Genomic DNA, 15,151 nt, shown 5'->3' with positions numbered 1-15,151 from the left:
TTTTACTTGCCCAAGGTCAATTCTCAGTGATATCTTAGATTTAACAACTGGCTCACTTTAACAATTGGCACTCTGGAGGGAAAAGCATAGTCTACAAACTTTAAGTTTAATCTGCACCATTTTTAACATTTTCTCCATCACTTTCTTAAGTCCAGACAATCATCAAGTTGGAACTGGTTCTTGCACACTGCTAGGAAAGTTCTGTGGACTGGTTTTCCCACCTCTAGGTTCAATGTTCCTTCCATGTTTCCTCAAGGGAAGAAACATATTAGAGTTACTGAGAGTTCTTAGAAAACAAAAACTAAAAATTCCTCCAAAAGGGCTTTTCAAAGGAACTGGGAACATCTAACCAGGATACTTTCCCAGGTAGAGAAAAGGTTTATTTGCTAGTGGCTTTCATCCTAATAATGGTACTCAGTTTCCTCCACACTGGAAGCTAGAGGCAGGTGGGAAGGCAGCTAAGAAACTTGAAAATCTCCCCATGCTGCCCAAATATTTCAGTGCTAAAGAGGATCACATGCCCAGTTTTGTCAATAAAATATGAACACAAATGAGTAGAAAACAGAATACCATTCTGTAGTTTGGAGCAGGACTGCAGAGAAAAATACTAAATGCCTTGATGAAAATTGCTAGGTATAACTTCAGCCTGACACCTGGAGTTTGTTGCGATGGAGTAACAGAATGTTAAAATTGGATGGAACCTTACAGATCATCTGTGGCAATTTCATAATCTTAAAGCTGAGGCCCCAGTGGTGAAGTGGTCTAACCAGGAATGATAGCTCTAACTAAAACTGTGGTGGATCTTGACTCCCAAGTGCCCTTCCTGGCTTCCTCTCCCAATCTTTTCTTTTGGAATTCAGAATGAAGTGGTGTAAAGGATACTATACTAGAAATCAAGAGACATGCTTTCCAGTCTAGCTTCCCCACTAAACTAGGTGAGCAAATATACAGTAGTCCCCTCGTAGTCAAAGTTTCTCTTTCTGAGGTTTCAGTTATCTCTGTGAATTCCAGGGGAAGGAAGAAGGCAGGGAGGGAGCTGCCACCAGATGAGGGAGGAGGCCAGCACACAGTTCAAGGGCATGTGGAGACCAGGATAGAAGTCAGATATGAGGGCTGGCTAGTGGGTAACTGAGTGAACAGAGTAGGGGGAAGGTCTCCTCTCTCTACTATGGCAGTGGACTGTCCACAATAGCAGGGTCGTTCTGCATGCCAGCTCTTCTAATTGCACTTAGAGGGTAGTTTTGGTTTTTTAGTTTGTGTCAGGGGGGACATAACTCCTAGTCAAGAGACAGGAACAGAGAGAAAGTACAGCACTGTACAATAAAGTTAACATAGATGGTAAAAGTTAACTCAAAGTGAGAACTGTCCATGGTTTCAGGCATTCTTTAGGGGTCTTGGAATGCATCCCCCACAGATAAGGGAAGGGTCAGAACTATATAATAATGTACAATAAGCTTTATTATTACTGTATTTAATTTTGGTAATACCTTACAGTTTATTTAATTTATCAATGAAAGTTTCTTAGGAATATGCATGTACAAGAAAACCACACTATATTTATGGTGAGAGCAGTTTTTCACTTATCTCCTTGGTTTCAGTTATCTGTTGTAGGTCTCTGAATATAACTCCTTCATAAATAAAGAGGCCCTACTCTAATTTCATAAAAATGAGTCACAGTAGTTGGCAGCCTTGTAATAATGAACCCTATGTCTCTATAAGCACTAAATTTTATTCACTAAATAAAGATCTTGCTGTAGTTTTATATGTGCATATACCTTTTTGTCAAATGATGCCTTCTTTAGTGCAGGGAGAAAAGGAAGGGAGGGAGGAAGATACCTGGGAATTTTAATATAACAAATAAATTAATTTTAAAAATATCTTGAAACACCATGATTTTTCTGTGCCAAAGTCACAAAAAGGGGTAATTTGCTTGTTATTTCTAGAGGAGAATTTTATTTTAATTGTTCTGCAATCTCAAAATATTCTATACAGACCACCAGAAAATCAGTTTCATCATAAGCACAATGCTGTCCATTCCAGTTTCTCATTTTATTCCTTCTCACTAAACAATAACAGAGATAGCATGGCCTAGGAGGTAAAGAAGATTTGGCTTTAGGTCTTCTGATACAGACTAGCCATGTGACCCTGACAAGGTCACTTAACCTCTTAGGACCCCAGGAATTCAAAGGACAGTAAATTACAGTTATTTACTCATCAGTAGAGGGCATTTCCACACTAAGAATTTCCTGCCCTAATGAAATCACCATTTTGGAGCCCCAAAAATAAGAATTTTAAAAACCTTGATATTAACAATAAACATTGAATTACAAAACTTTTAAAGTACCTTTTATACATTATGACATTTAAGTCAACTTGAAGAAGTCTAATTACTATTTCCTTTGCTTGTGTATCCCTACAGGTTCCCATCCAGTTTCAAAATTTCATCAAGGTCATGATCATCCCCCCCCATTTTAAAAAATAATGCTTAGTTATGTTTATCGATATCATTTCCAGTGATAGCCAAGATTGCCAAAAAATTAAGTCAATTAGGAGATAGTCCTAGTGCAGGTTCTGAGTACTCAAATTCTAATCAAGAAAATGTATTTGTTCAAAAAGACTCTGCAGAAGAGACAGCAAAGTGAAAAGACAATTTGCACTCCCCCTAATGGGGAGGACAAGTGGAGCAAAGACTCTACAATCTCTTAATTGTACTATTACTATTACTACTGGTTACTGGTTATTGGTCTTTTCTCAATCCGGATCCCTCTTAAATCTCTGCAGCATTTGAACACTATTCATCCATCACTTCTCTGCTAGAATGCTCTCCTCTCTGGGTTTCAGTAACACTGCTCTCTTGTAGTTCTGCTCCTACCTGTCATCTCTTTTTTTTTCCAGTCTCCCTTCTAAGATCTTCAAAAATGTGTGTCCACTAACCAGAGGTATCCCCCAGTGTTCAGTCCTGAACCTTCTTTCCTCTGTATATAATCTTTCTAGGTGATCTCATCAGCTTAAGGGGATTGAAGTATCACCTCTACACAGGTAACCACCAGATCTACATATGTCCAGCCTCAGTATCTACCTCTCCTGAGCATTTTTAACAGAATAGAACTATGGGTCCTATTGATTTCTTAAATACCACATATTCAAAATAAATATAATAGTTCCTCTGAAACTCTCTCTTAAATTCTCTATTACTCTCTTCCTAATCATCTAGGCTTGAAACTCTTGGCGTCATTCTCTAATCCTCACTCACTCTCTAATTCCATATATCCAATCATTCACCAAATCTTTCTACTTTCACAGTACTTTTCATATATGTTCTCTTCTTTCTGCTTACATAGCCACCACCCTAATTCAATGCTTCATTATTCTCTCTTGCCTGGATTATTAAAATATAAACTTCTAATTGTTCTCTATGACTACTTTCTCCCCACTTCAACACATTCTACACAAAGCCACCAAAGTGTTTTTCCTAAAATGTAAGACTCATAATGTTGCCTCTAGGATAAGATATAAAATCCCCTTTTGGGGAGCAAAGGGGAGCATTTAAGGCCCTTCACAAACCAGATCCTTCCTGTTTCCAGTCTTCTAACACTACAATACAGCTATTATGGCCAACTTGCAATTGCTCAGATATAACACATCTTTGCACTGGCTGTCCCCCATGTCTCCTTCATTTTCTCCTCTTGGAATCTCTAGCTTCCTTTAAGACTCAGCTCAAAGCTTCCTTTTATGAGAGGATTTCCTGGTCTTCCCTGACTCTTCCTTCCAAGATCTTCTAGGGGTAGCACTATCTATCTACTTTGTATGTATTTATTTGTACACATGTTGTCTCCCCTTTTATAAGCTCATTGAGAACAGGCACTTTGTATCCTCTGCATTTAGCACAGTTCCTGATACTATATAGTTGATTTTTAGTCCCTTGGTACTCTACTGATTGACTAACTGCCATAGCAAGGTGATTTTTCTGTCTATGGAAGAAAATTTAGCAGAAGAGTTCTATTGTCCCACTCTGATATTTAAAATATTTGGAAAGCATGGGTCTCCTATTTCATAATTACTGTTATCTTTTACTGTATCTCAAAAAATCATATACCCAGGAAGACATCTGATTATAACCTTTGATAGCCAGTTCTATATCTGATGAAATCTGTACTTTTCACTATAGTTTTAATGAAATGCTAGTTTAGGGTTTCTAGATGTGGATCAATGGCTATTATCTTTCCTACATATTTAATATTGATCCAAGTATAGTCTAGCTCAGCCCTTAATGAATCTATTTTCCATTACTCCTTCCCAAAAGTCTGTTAATCCAATTATTTGTTCTTCAGAACAAAGCATAGTATATAATGATTTAGTAATCTGTAAGCAGACTCCTCCAAATAGTATTTGGGATCACTGGTTTAGCTAACAGAAAAGCTCATCTAGTATGACGTTGGACCTTCACCAAGCTCAAAACATTGCAAAGGTTCCAATTCCTATTCTTCCGATCATCAGTATGTTGTTTGCACTGAGTTGATAATGGCTGAGTATTCTTTTTTGGCTTCATGATGAACAGAGGGACTGATACAGCTCTGTAACCAACCACTGCTGGGGTAGACTGTTGTAATGTATGTAGCCAGTCAGGGCTCTTCTCTGCCTGCAGCTGCCTTTGAAGTCTAGGGGAGGAGCAGGCTGGAAGAAATGACTATAGTCCTGGTTTGTTCAGAAAACTGCAGATGTAATGCTTCTGTTGGGGTTTGGCCCTTGGTTCCTTGAAGTGAGAGACTAATCCTTGAGCCCCCATGGAGAGAGATGAACTGACTGGGACTTGTGCTTTAAAAATCTGTTTTATATAGTCCAGAATCATCAGTTGCTATTCTGTCACAATTCCCAATTGTATGGTTTTTCTAAACATTCCAACATCTTTTTACTTGTTTATATTCTAAGATACATGGTAAAATCTAGCAAAAGGGTAGGAACTGAGTGATAGAAAAATGGGAGAGAGGCCAATGATATTATTAGAGGTCAGAGTTATGCCCACATTAAATGGACACAGAAGAACACTTTTAGCTACAGGTCTAAAGCTTACCACTCACTGTATGGAGGCTTCTTAGAACTCCAGGCAATTTGTCCTATGCCCCTTACATCCAATTCTTTGGCTATAGTGGCAAGATTCTTTCTCTCAGAAACTGATTAGACTGCTGGTTAGATAGAATTCTCCATTCCTAGCCTACCAGGAGATTGGCAATATAAGTGATAGGGGATTTTATAATCGAAGCAAATTTGAAAACTTCTAATAAAAAAGGAAAGTCAACTCCCCAAATCAGACATATTTGGAAACAATTGTTCCCCTGCCATCCCCACCACCCTCCCCTATTACTCATTATAAATAATATAACAATAACTTCTAAGATTCACCTGATTAGCCAATTATTAGAATTAGAAGATTAGAAAGCTGTATCTTCACATTATCTTGTATTACTCTTACTTATCCTTTACTCATGAGAAGATCAAGACCCAGAGAAGTTAATTGTCCCACTCAAAGTCAAATAGACAAGATTAGAGCTCTGGGTTTCTTAACTCAAAACAGTCCTTCGTCTGCCACTTCCCACTGCACTAAACAAAATGTTCCCTGATCAGGTAGGACAATATGCCTAAAGGGAGTCACCATAGTTGGGCTACTGAAGAGGGCAGAGAGATTCAAATACTCACAAGTAGAAACCTGAAGAATCCTTCTGTGAACCATCAGACAGCAACACTTCTGTGCTGGAACAGACAGAAATAATACTCTAGTCGAGGTGACACTGCACAGGTGGAAGGCCTACCTTTCAACTCTTGAACGTGGCTGTCACAGCATGAGTTGTTGAAGCTGGGTACTCCACAGAAATGTAAACCTTTTCCACCAAGAATGGCATCTAATTCATGGTGAGGGAGGCTCTGATATTGTATTTAGAGATGTCAGCTGCTAGGCTGGAGACCTTTGCACCAATGCTGGCTCTGCACCTGACTCTTAAATATTTTATGGCTGAGTTTTCCCCTTTATTAACTGGAGTCAGACCATTCCCTCTCTCTTTCACACAGATATGAAAACACTTCTGAGTTTTTCCTGCAAAGATATTAACATATCAATTAGAGAGGGAGTTCCACGTCTTCAATCTTTTGGAAGGACCCCTGGATATGGATTCAGAGGACGTTCATTTGAGTCCTGGTTTTGCCACTTCTTCCATGATTTCAGACCAACTCAGCCTCCCTTTCCTTCTCGTTCAAGTGAGGATGTTGGCTTATTTGGACCAGTGATTCTCAAACTTTTTGGTCTCAGGATTTCTTTACACTCTTAAAAACTATTGAGAACTCCAAAGAGCTTTTGTTTATGCCTATTGATAATTACTGGACAAAAAAATTAAAATATATTAGCATTCTTTTGAAAATAATTTTTATCTTGGAGACTCCCTGATAGGGTTTTAGGGACCATCACTGGTTCCTAGATCACACTTTTGAGAACCACTGGTTTAGCTCATTTCTAAAGTCCCTTGCAACTCTGAATTCTAAGATTTTTCACTTCAGGGTTTTCACTGATTAGGGGATAAGATTTTCATTATATTATATATTATACATTATATTTGCACAGATATACACATACACATAGGTGTATGTATTTACATACACATACATATATATACACACATATATACACATACACACACACAATATTATGTTTCTTCTTCTCTTGCCTCCCTTTTGGGAATGACATTGTTTAACTTCTCTGTACTTTGGCTCATCTGTTTCTAGAAAATGCCCAAATGAACCACTGTTTCAGAGGGGTATTTCAGACTGAGCTAACTCTCCTTGGAGACACTACAATGAAAAAATCCTTAAGAAGCAAATTCCTCACACATCCTACTACATATTCTTCCCACTAAGTCGGCTACTTTTAAGCTCTTACAGGAAATTTATTTTGTTTTTAAGAACTACAATCCTAAATCATCTGTCTGACCTTACCTCCCTGCCCCCACACCCACACAGCTTCCAAAATCAGTGAAGAAGCTAAATGAAGCTTCTTTAAAAATCACGGAATTGTAGAACTAGAGGTCATCCCTTCTAAGTCTCTCATTTTTCAGATTGGAAAGTTAAGGCCCAAGGTTGTAAAGTGATTTGCTTAAGGTCACACAGCAAGTTAGTGGCAGAGTTGGACTAGAATCCAGTATCATCATCATCTGTTGATTATTCTTTCCACATCACGATGCCCTTTGCCTCTCCTCTTTCCCAGTTTCCAAATGCCAAAGCCAATGCTCTTTAAAACAACCATCTTCTTCTGTTTTGGGAAAGAGCCTCCCCTTTCCCCTAAAAGTCTGTTACATGTATCCACAAAAGTCTTCGGAGAAACATTTCCCATCATTAAGATATTTAGAAGAAAACTGGCACAGCTTACTAAACTTTGAAGCTTTACCCCCTCTTCTCCAATCCCCTTCCTGGCCCTTTAATTGTGCTTGGAACTAGTGAGGTTCCCAGAGCCACCCTCCCCTTTAGAATAACGGGAAGATCCCACAGTAGAATCCCTTCTCCTGACCTTCCTTCACCCTCTATTAAAGCAATCGAAAGCTGACCCCTTCAACATTTCTATTTAGAGACAACGCTTTGCAAAAGCACCAAAATATCTCCCACACAAAAAACTTCAAAGTCCCAAAAGCTAAGGATCTAGGGCAAAAAATGAAGATTTGGCCATAACACTATAAAGATACAAAACTTAAGCTTTGAGGATTTCAGTGTACCCATTTTTAGGTTTGTCATTTAAAAAAAAATGGTTCCCACAAACTTGCTTCAGAGCTGAAATAACTGGATTTGCCAATACATTCAAGTTGCCTTTTCAAATTTGAGTGAATATGAAAGGATTCCAGAATTTCCTTAACTTTCTACCACTTTTGAAATTGTGCTATATTTTTTTTAAAAGGGTATATGAAGGAAAGGGCACCCAACTGGTGCAGTGGATAGTCTTGAGCATGGAGTCAGGATGACCTGCGTTCAAATGTGGTCTCAGATACTTTTACCTGTGTCCTTGGGCAAGCCATTTAACCTTGTTTGTCTTAGTTTACTCATCTAGAAAATGAACTGGACTTTGAAGGGAATGGCAAACCACTCCAGTATCTTTGCCAAGAAAAATCTAAATAGGGTCACAAAGAACTGGACATGAGTAAAATGAATGAACAACAACATATGAAGAACTTTAAAGTGGAGAAAGTTGATGCTTTTTAGAATTGGGGGGGGGGCAGGGAATGATACTCCTAAAACTGAAATGGAAAACTACCTCCACCTACCTTTAAAAACCTACCTACTTACTGGGAGGCATTTAGGTGGCTCAGTGGATTGAGAACCAGGCCTACAGATGGGAAATCATGGGTTCGAATCTGACCTCAGACACATCCCAGTTGTATCACCCAGGCAAGTCACTTAACTCCCATTGCCTAGTCCTTACCACTCTTCTGCCTTGGAACTAATCCAACAGTATTGATCCTAAAACAGAAGGTTAAGGTTTAAAAAAAACCCTACCCTCTCTTCTCCACAGCCCCCCTCTGCCACCTCACCTTTAAAATTTTTGTTATTCAGTAGTATCCAACTTTTCATGACCCTGTCTGGGGTTTTCTTGGCAAAGATGCTGGACTGGTTTGTTATTTCCTTCTTCAGCTCATTTTCCAAATAAGAAAAATGAGAAACAAGGGTAAGTGACTTGCCCAGGGTCACAATAGCTAATATGTGTCTGAGGTTAGATTTGGACTCAGGAAGGTGAGTCTTTACTCTATCTATTGCACTTAGACCCCTACTTTAAAAACTAATCTTTTTAGACCCTCACTAAAAATACCTCTTAGAACTCCCTAAGGAACTATAGGAGCATGAGAGAGTTTTATCTAATATGCTTAAAACCATATTCTCCCAATCACGTCCCTGAATGAGTACATCTTCTTGGTAGCTGTGTGATTGCATTAGGAAACACAAGTACATCCATAAAGATACTCTTTCAATATACCATTGCTCAAATTAAAGTCAATTTGTTTCAGTTAGGAAAGGCTCCTTTTCAAAGCATGCTACAATTTTAGTTGCCCCTTACTGAGGCATTCCAAAGCTCAGCCAAGAGATAGCGGGTCATTAACATCTGGCACCAGACACAACTCCACAGCTGGAAGAGCAGTAGGAACCAAATTTCTAGATCACATGATTCAATTCCACCCAATGAGCCCACATTAATTGAAACAAGGATATAACTGTATGTGTTATAAATATGTAAACATAAGGAGGAGAGGAATCTTCTCAAATTCCTATCATAGAAGCATAAGGATCTAAGCACCACAAATTCCTAAACTTCCTCTAGGAAAGGACGAAGCAGCATTTTGGAGACTTCTTGGGACTATTTCCTGGGAAAGCTTTACCTCTTTAGGAAGGATAATTTATTTTGTTTATATTTGTAGAATCCATTATTACTCTACTGGAACCAAGTCAATTTTAGTAAGAAAATAACTTTCAAGACAAAACAGACTCCAAACATTTGCTTACACACACAGCCCATGGTATAGACCATCACTCATGAAGTCCTAAGGACAGCCTCCCCCCCCCCCCCCAGCACACACACACACACAAACACACTCTCCCTGACGTAAGGGCAATTTGAAAAGATCAGAGTAGATATTCAAGAACAGAACTATTAAAATTGAAGTTAATGCTACTTTATGAAACCTAAAAAATACAAAAACATATTGGAAGATATGAAGGAGGAAGTAAGTTGTTCTGTATGTTGAAACTTTTTGTATTAAGGGGAAGGAATTAAGAATTTAGAAAGAAACTAAGGCATTTAAATGTCTAATAATAATAAATGCCACAAATAGTAATAATTCCTCCCAACAACTCTTCCATGTCTTGTGATAAGTACGTTGATTTGTTTTTAATTTAATTGTTATAAACAGTTGCCTGGTCATTCCATAGCTATTTGGGCTTAGCAAATAAATTGCCTTCTAATCTCTGTGACATGTAGGAAGTTCTGGAAGGTTCTAGGCAGGTCCAAATCAGGGAGTGAGTGCCTAGAGCTAGAGTTTTCATAAGGACCTCCATTTAACACAGGAGAAACTGTTTGACACATCTTCAAGGTAAACTGATCTAAATCTGTCAGGAATAATGTGAGGAATTAAACATCTGTCAAATATCCCAAGTTCCTCAAAAGAAAAGTGGAACATAGAGATCTATATTGGCAAACCTATGGCATGCATGCTGGAGGGGGCTGCTCCCTTCCCCTTCTCCACCCCACCTGAAGAGATTTTTCACATCTCCTGCCCCTCTGCCCAACAGCCTAATGGGAGTGTTTCCTCCCTCCCCTGACTGGGATAAGAGGGTAGTTCACATGTGGCATGAGGGCACAGTTTGGGCACTCAGTCTCTAAAAGATTTGCCATCAGTGATATAGATCATTAGTCTTCTAAAAAAAGAAAAATAATAGCTAGCATTTTTAAAGCCCTTTAAGGCTTGTAAAGTGCTTTATATATGTTACCTCATTTGATTACAAAATAATTTGGAAATCTATATTCCAAGCAAAAAAAATCTATGTGTATAGGTATGTATATACATGTATGTATATACACATGTGTATGTATGTATATACTCATTCCCTGGGACTTGGGTTTTTAGCTTAATATTTAAAGTATTGTGTTGTTTAAGTTACTACAAACCAAGATGTATCAAGAAGAGGGAACCCTGGAAACTTTAAACTATGGTGCTATGTTAATTAAAACTAAAATCTTATGCAAGATGACTTGTCATGTTGGCTAGACAAAATTCTCTAAATGATTTTCTTTTTGCACTTCAGAGTATTTTATGTTCACAGTAGAAAAATATTGTGGGGATATATATCTTTATAAAAATGCTTAGTTATCTAGTCAGGGGTCAGGCAAAAGCCATTAATAGGAAATCCTGACAATATTTGAGCATTCTGAAGAGAAACCACAAATATTTTCACGTTCTCTAACTTAGAAATAAATATGTTGTATTCAAAAGCAGCTTTCAAACAAGGACCTTAAAATCTGTAACTTCGTTCATTTTCTTTTATGAGCTCAGTGCTGATAAACTTTTTTCTTTATAGGTAAGGAAAGAGTTTGGTAACTGATACAAAAGGCAAAAATATGTCATTGGATATGAGGGTGGAGGGAATTTGGTAGTTCAGAAAACCAGATCTAGAGAGAGGGAGGTCCTGGGTTCAAATGTAGCCCCAAACACTTTCTAGCTGTGTGACACTGGGCAAGTCCCTTATTCCCAACTGTCTAGCTCTTACTGCTCTTCTGTCTTGCAACCAATACTTAATATTGCTTCTAAGACAGAAGGTAAGGGTTTTTTTTTTAATAAGTCATAGATTTAGAGTTCAGGAGACCTATCTCCTCATTTTAAAGATAAAGAAAACTCAGGCCCAGATAAGTTAAGTGATTTGTTTAAGTCACTTAACTTACAAGTAACAGAGCCAGAAGGTGAACCCAGGTTCTCTGACTCCAAATCAAGTGTTTTTCCACTATGACATTCTATTTGCCTGAGTCACTAGCAAAAAAAAAAATGGATGGGGGGATACAGATATAAGGAAGGCTACTAAAATGGCTTACAGAAAAAAGACATCTATTATCAAAGGGTCACAAAGCAAATACTTTCAGCTATTCATGAAATCCAAGAACAGAACCTAATATTGTATTCTCACTTGGATTCTCTCTCTCTCTCTCTCTCTCTCTCTCTCTCTCTCTCTCTCTCTCTCTCTCTCTCTCTCCTTACTTTCCCTCTTAGAGTAAATACTAAATATTGATTCCAAGGCAGAAGAGTCATAAGGATTGAGAATTTGGATTAAATGATTTTCCCTAGGTCATACAGATAGGAAGTGTCTGAGTCTACATTTGTATCCAGGACCTTTCTGTCTCCAAGTCTGCCTCTCTACCCACTGAGACACCTAACTGCCCCAAGTCTTCAATTTCTAAGGCATAAAACCTTTGCCTTCCCACCAATTTTAGAAAGGAACTTATCTATGACTTCTGATGCTCTGTCTCTTACTCTCAAATGTTCCCTACATATCTGAATATCAAATGTAAATGTACAGTTTGCAGGTAGGGATAGAGTCAATAGCTGGGGGTTAGGGGATGGAGGGAGAGAGAGAGAGAGAGAGAGAGAGAGAGAGAGAGAGAGAGAGAGAGAGAGAGAGAGAGAGAGAGAGAGAGAGAGAGAGAGAGAGAAGCATTGTGATGGGAGCCTCAGGGTGACTCCAATGAAAAAGCAAAAGCAATGCTCAGAGCTATCAGTAGCAAGAAAGCCACCCTCCTACCCACTCCACTCCACCCCACTCTGGCACTGTGAGCAGTAATACTACTCAGTATTTATGTAGAGCTTTAAAGTCTGCAAAGCATTTTACAAATATTATCTCATTTATCCTTACAACCCTAGATGGTAAGTGGCTATCATCCCTATTTTACAAATGAGGAAAGCAAGGCAAACAGAAATTAGTTAACTTCCCCAGGTCGCATACCTAGAATCTGGGCATGGATTTGAACTCATCTTTCTATCCACTGAAATACTCCGGTACTAGTTGTAGCCCTATCCATCTCTTTCAACTTTGGAAATTGAAACAAAGCAGGAAGATGTCTTTTTATGAACAGAAGCAATTCCTTAGAACCTCAACATTTTGCTTTAACAGTCTCTCCAGAATCACCTATCGATATTTTTATGGATGGAGACCCTTTCCCTTTCTTGCTGTTGGTGAAAAGCAAAGGGAGGAGTTTAAGAGAAGAGGGATTTTGCCCCCCCCCCCCTAAACCCCAGCTCATAGTTTGCTCAACAAACCAAGCGAGGAAGGGCATTCTTTAAGCCCCAACTAGTCGGTTGCTTTTAAGAACCTACTGTGTAGCCAGGCTGGAAAGGGGGTTGATCTAGAACCAGTCTTTACACATTAATGAAAAATGAGGCAATTTATGTGCAACAGTCAGCTTAGTCTAACCAGATAATTGTCTCATTCTGCCTGACTAGCAGAGACCTGCCCTGTGGTTGGGGCTGGTGAGATCCAGGGACACACAATTTCTCCCAGTCTGCCCCTATTTGCCTATCACTCCAGCTCAGCCCACCTGACTAGTATTAGGCAGAGGGAGAAAGGTTGTTTTGTTTGTTTGTTTGTTTGTTTGTTTTGTTCTGAGAATGCAGAGGGTATAATCCCTTGAAATCTTTCTATGGTAAGGAATAACAGGGAGAGAGCAGAATTCCTTGCTTTTAGGCATCACTCCCAGGGCAGCTGGAAAAACTTCATGGGACCAAATTCATGCCAGGATCCAAGTCGTCCTCCCCATCTCACCACTAAGACTCACACAACCAAAGCGATCTCCCTTCTACTAGGAGGAAGCCTCCCCCTTTCCGTTCCCAGGCAAACTAAATTTCCCACCCAGATTGCCTCTCCCTCAAAAGAGAAATCATAGTCCTCCCCTCTATTGGGGAGTGGGAGTGGGGGAGGATTGCTTTAGTTTCAAACATTTTTCAAGGTTCCTCAGCCAACAAAGGGATCTCCGGGGACTGCCACTCCAGCAGGTGACTTTTTCCCAGGGTGACGCGAAAGGACGCTCAAGGAGGATCCAAGTCGCCGCTCTGCCGTACCCCTAACCCAACCATTCTCGCACACGCGCCCCGCACCCCCAAGCCAAAAATCCCAAGTCTCGCCCAAGCCAATTTCCCTCCCGTTTGGCTCGTTCTCCAGGGAGGATCAAAGGACCCTGGGCGGGGGCCACCCACACAGAGAGCCGGGGCGCCGCCGCCCCTTTCCTTCCCCTCCTGGGCTTCAGGCCACCGGCTTCTCTTTACCTGCCGTCCGGGTGTGGATGGTACCCCACCAACTGTCCTCCCAACTTGGAGGCTAGTTTGGCCAGGGGGCAAGTTTCCGAAGGGGGAATGGAGAGAGCGCTTCCCTGGGAATGGGGTGTCAGGCCATGGGTCTCCGCCCGCAGGCCCACGCGTCCGCAGCCTCAGGTTCTCCCTCACCTTTGTATTTCTCCATTGGGTCCGTGATCTGTGGCCCGGCCCCCTCCCGCTCTGGCTGTCCCGGGAGCCACTGGGGGCCCTCCGACTGAATTGAGGGGAAGATCGGGCTCTGCGATTCCACTTCTACTTCCAGCTCCCAATTTCCCACAGCCCGCTCCTGGATCTCAGTTCCCTCTGGCTCTGGAGAGCTCTCGTTCCCTCAGTCCCCGCTGGCCCCTCCCAGCAAGGTCACGCCCAGCCTCTGGACCCGCCTGAACTGCTTGCCCAGCTAGATTCCCTGAAGCCGCCCAGGGCAAGCGCACCGCGGGGGTCCCTGCCCAGGCTGCTGCAACTGCTGCTACTGCCCACGCCCTTCCCGCGTGGCTGAAACTCCACGGGACACCAGGGACGGGCGAGGCGGAACGGGGAGGAACAGGGCGGGCTGCAGACAGATTGTCTCTTCTTAAACATACACACACACTTCTGAGATTTCTTAAAGTCTGAAGTCACAGGGGGCTGCTGGAAACCACAGTTGAGTGACTTGGAGCCGACGGGAGGATTCCAGGGAGGTTTCTGAAATCCTGGTAGAGAAACGCACACACTGACCCTGGTGCTTTTGCTACTGAGCAAGTCTCGGGCTCCTTTACATTCCACCTGTGGAGCTTGTATCTCTCCAGTCAAGCTGTAAGTCTCTACTTGCTCTCACTCCATACTGCCTTGAACGTCCCAAGTGCTCAATTATAGGCTGTAGAAATGAAGCGAACTAAAGATAAACCCATCTGTTGGAACACCAAACAGTCATTGGTGATCTGGTCTCTAATTACATCATAGATCATACATTTAGAGCTAGAAGACCTCTTAGAAGTAATTTGGTCTAACCTTGTTTTACAAAGAAAGAAACTGAGATCCCTAAAGGTGAAATGACCTGCCTCAAACAAGTGGCAGAGTCAGGATTCAAATTCAGGATTTCCATTGGGAAATTCAATCCTTCCCCACTTACACTGGTGGTAAAAGTGCAATTGTACATTGTTTCCATCATTTATCCCCTACCTGCTCTGAACTATTTGCCCTAGTCAACACATTGCAATAGATTCTGGCTTTCCATATGTGATTTCCTCCATAGCACCCTCCTATGAAGATGATCTCTGAGGGTCTTGTGGATTTGTTGC

At 40.7% G+C, this 15,151-nt stretch overlaps 1 protein-coding gene across 5 annotated transcripts in view; it reads right to left on the bottom strand.

Annotated features, from left to right (window-relative positions):
* The window catches only part of AFAP1L2 (actin filament associated protein 1 like 2), a 156,764-nt gene extending 142,401 nt beyond the window's left edge, over positions 1-14,363 (bottom strand). Inside the window, exons 1-2 of one of the 5 annotated variants that reach the window (XM_056803746.1) lie at positions 14,004-14,363; positions 5,695-5,748 (exon numbers count right to left, since the gene is read on the bottom strand). In XM_056803746.1, the coding sequence (XP_056659724.1) occupies positions 5,695-5,748; positions 14,004-14,019 (70 nt within the window). In that variant the 5' untranslated portion in view covers positions 14,020-14,363. Of the gene's footprint in view, positions 1-5,694; positions 5,749-13,826; positions 13,981-14,003 lie in introns of those variants that run through there. The other 4 variants (XM_007478965.2, XM_007478966.3, XM_007478967.3 and 1 more) reach the window with 4 other exon arrangements.
* Positions 14,364-15,151: the final 788 nt, after the last annotated feature.

Source organism: Monodelphis domestica, chromosome 1 (assembly GCF_027887165.1).
Source record: "Monodelphis domestica isolate mMonDom1 chromosome 1, mMonDom1.pri, whole genome shotgun sequence".
Classification (NCBI taxonomy): Eukaryota; Metazoa; Chordata; class Mammalia; order Didelphimorphia; family Didelphidae; genus Monodelphis; species Monodelphis domestica.
The sequence above is the reverse complement of the archived record's forward strand: the minus strand, read 5'-3'. Positions and strand labels throughout refer to the sequence as shown.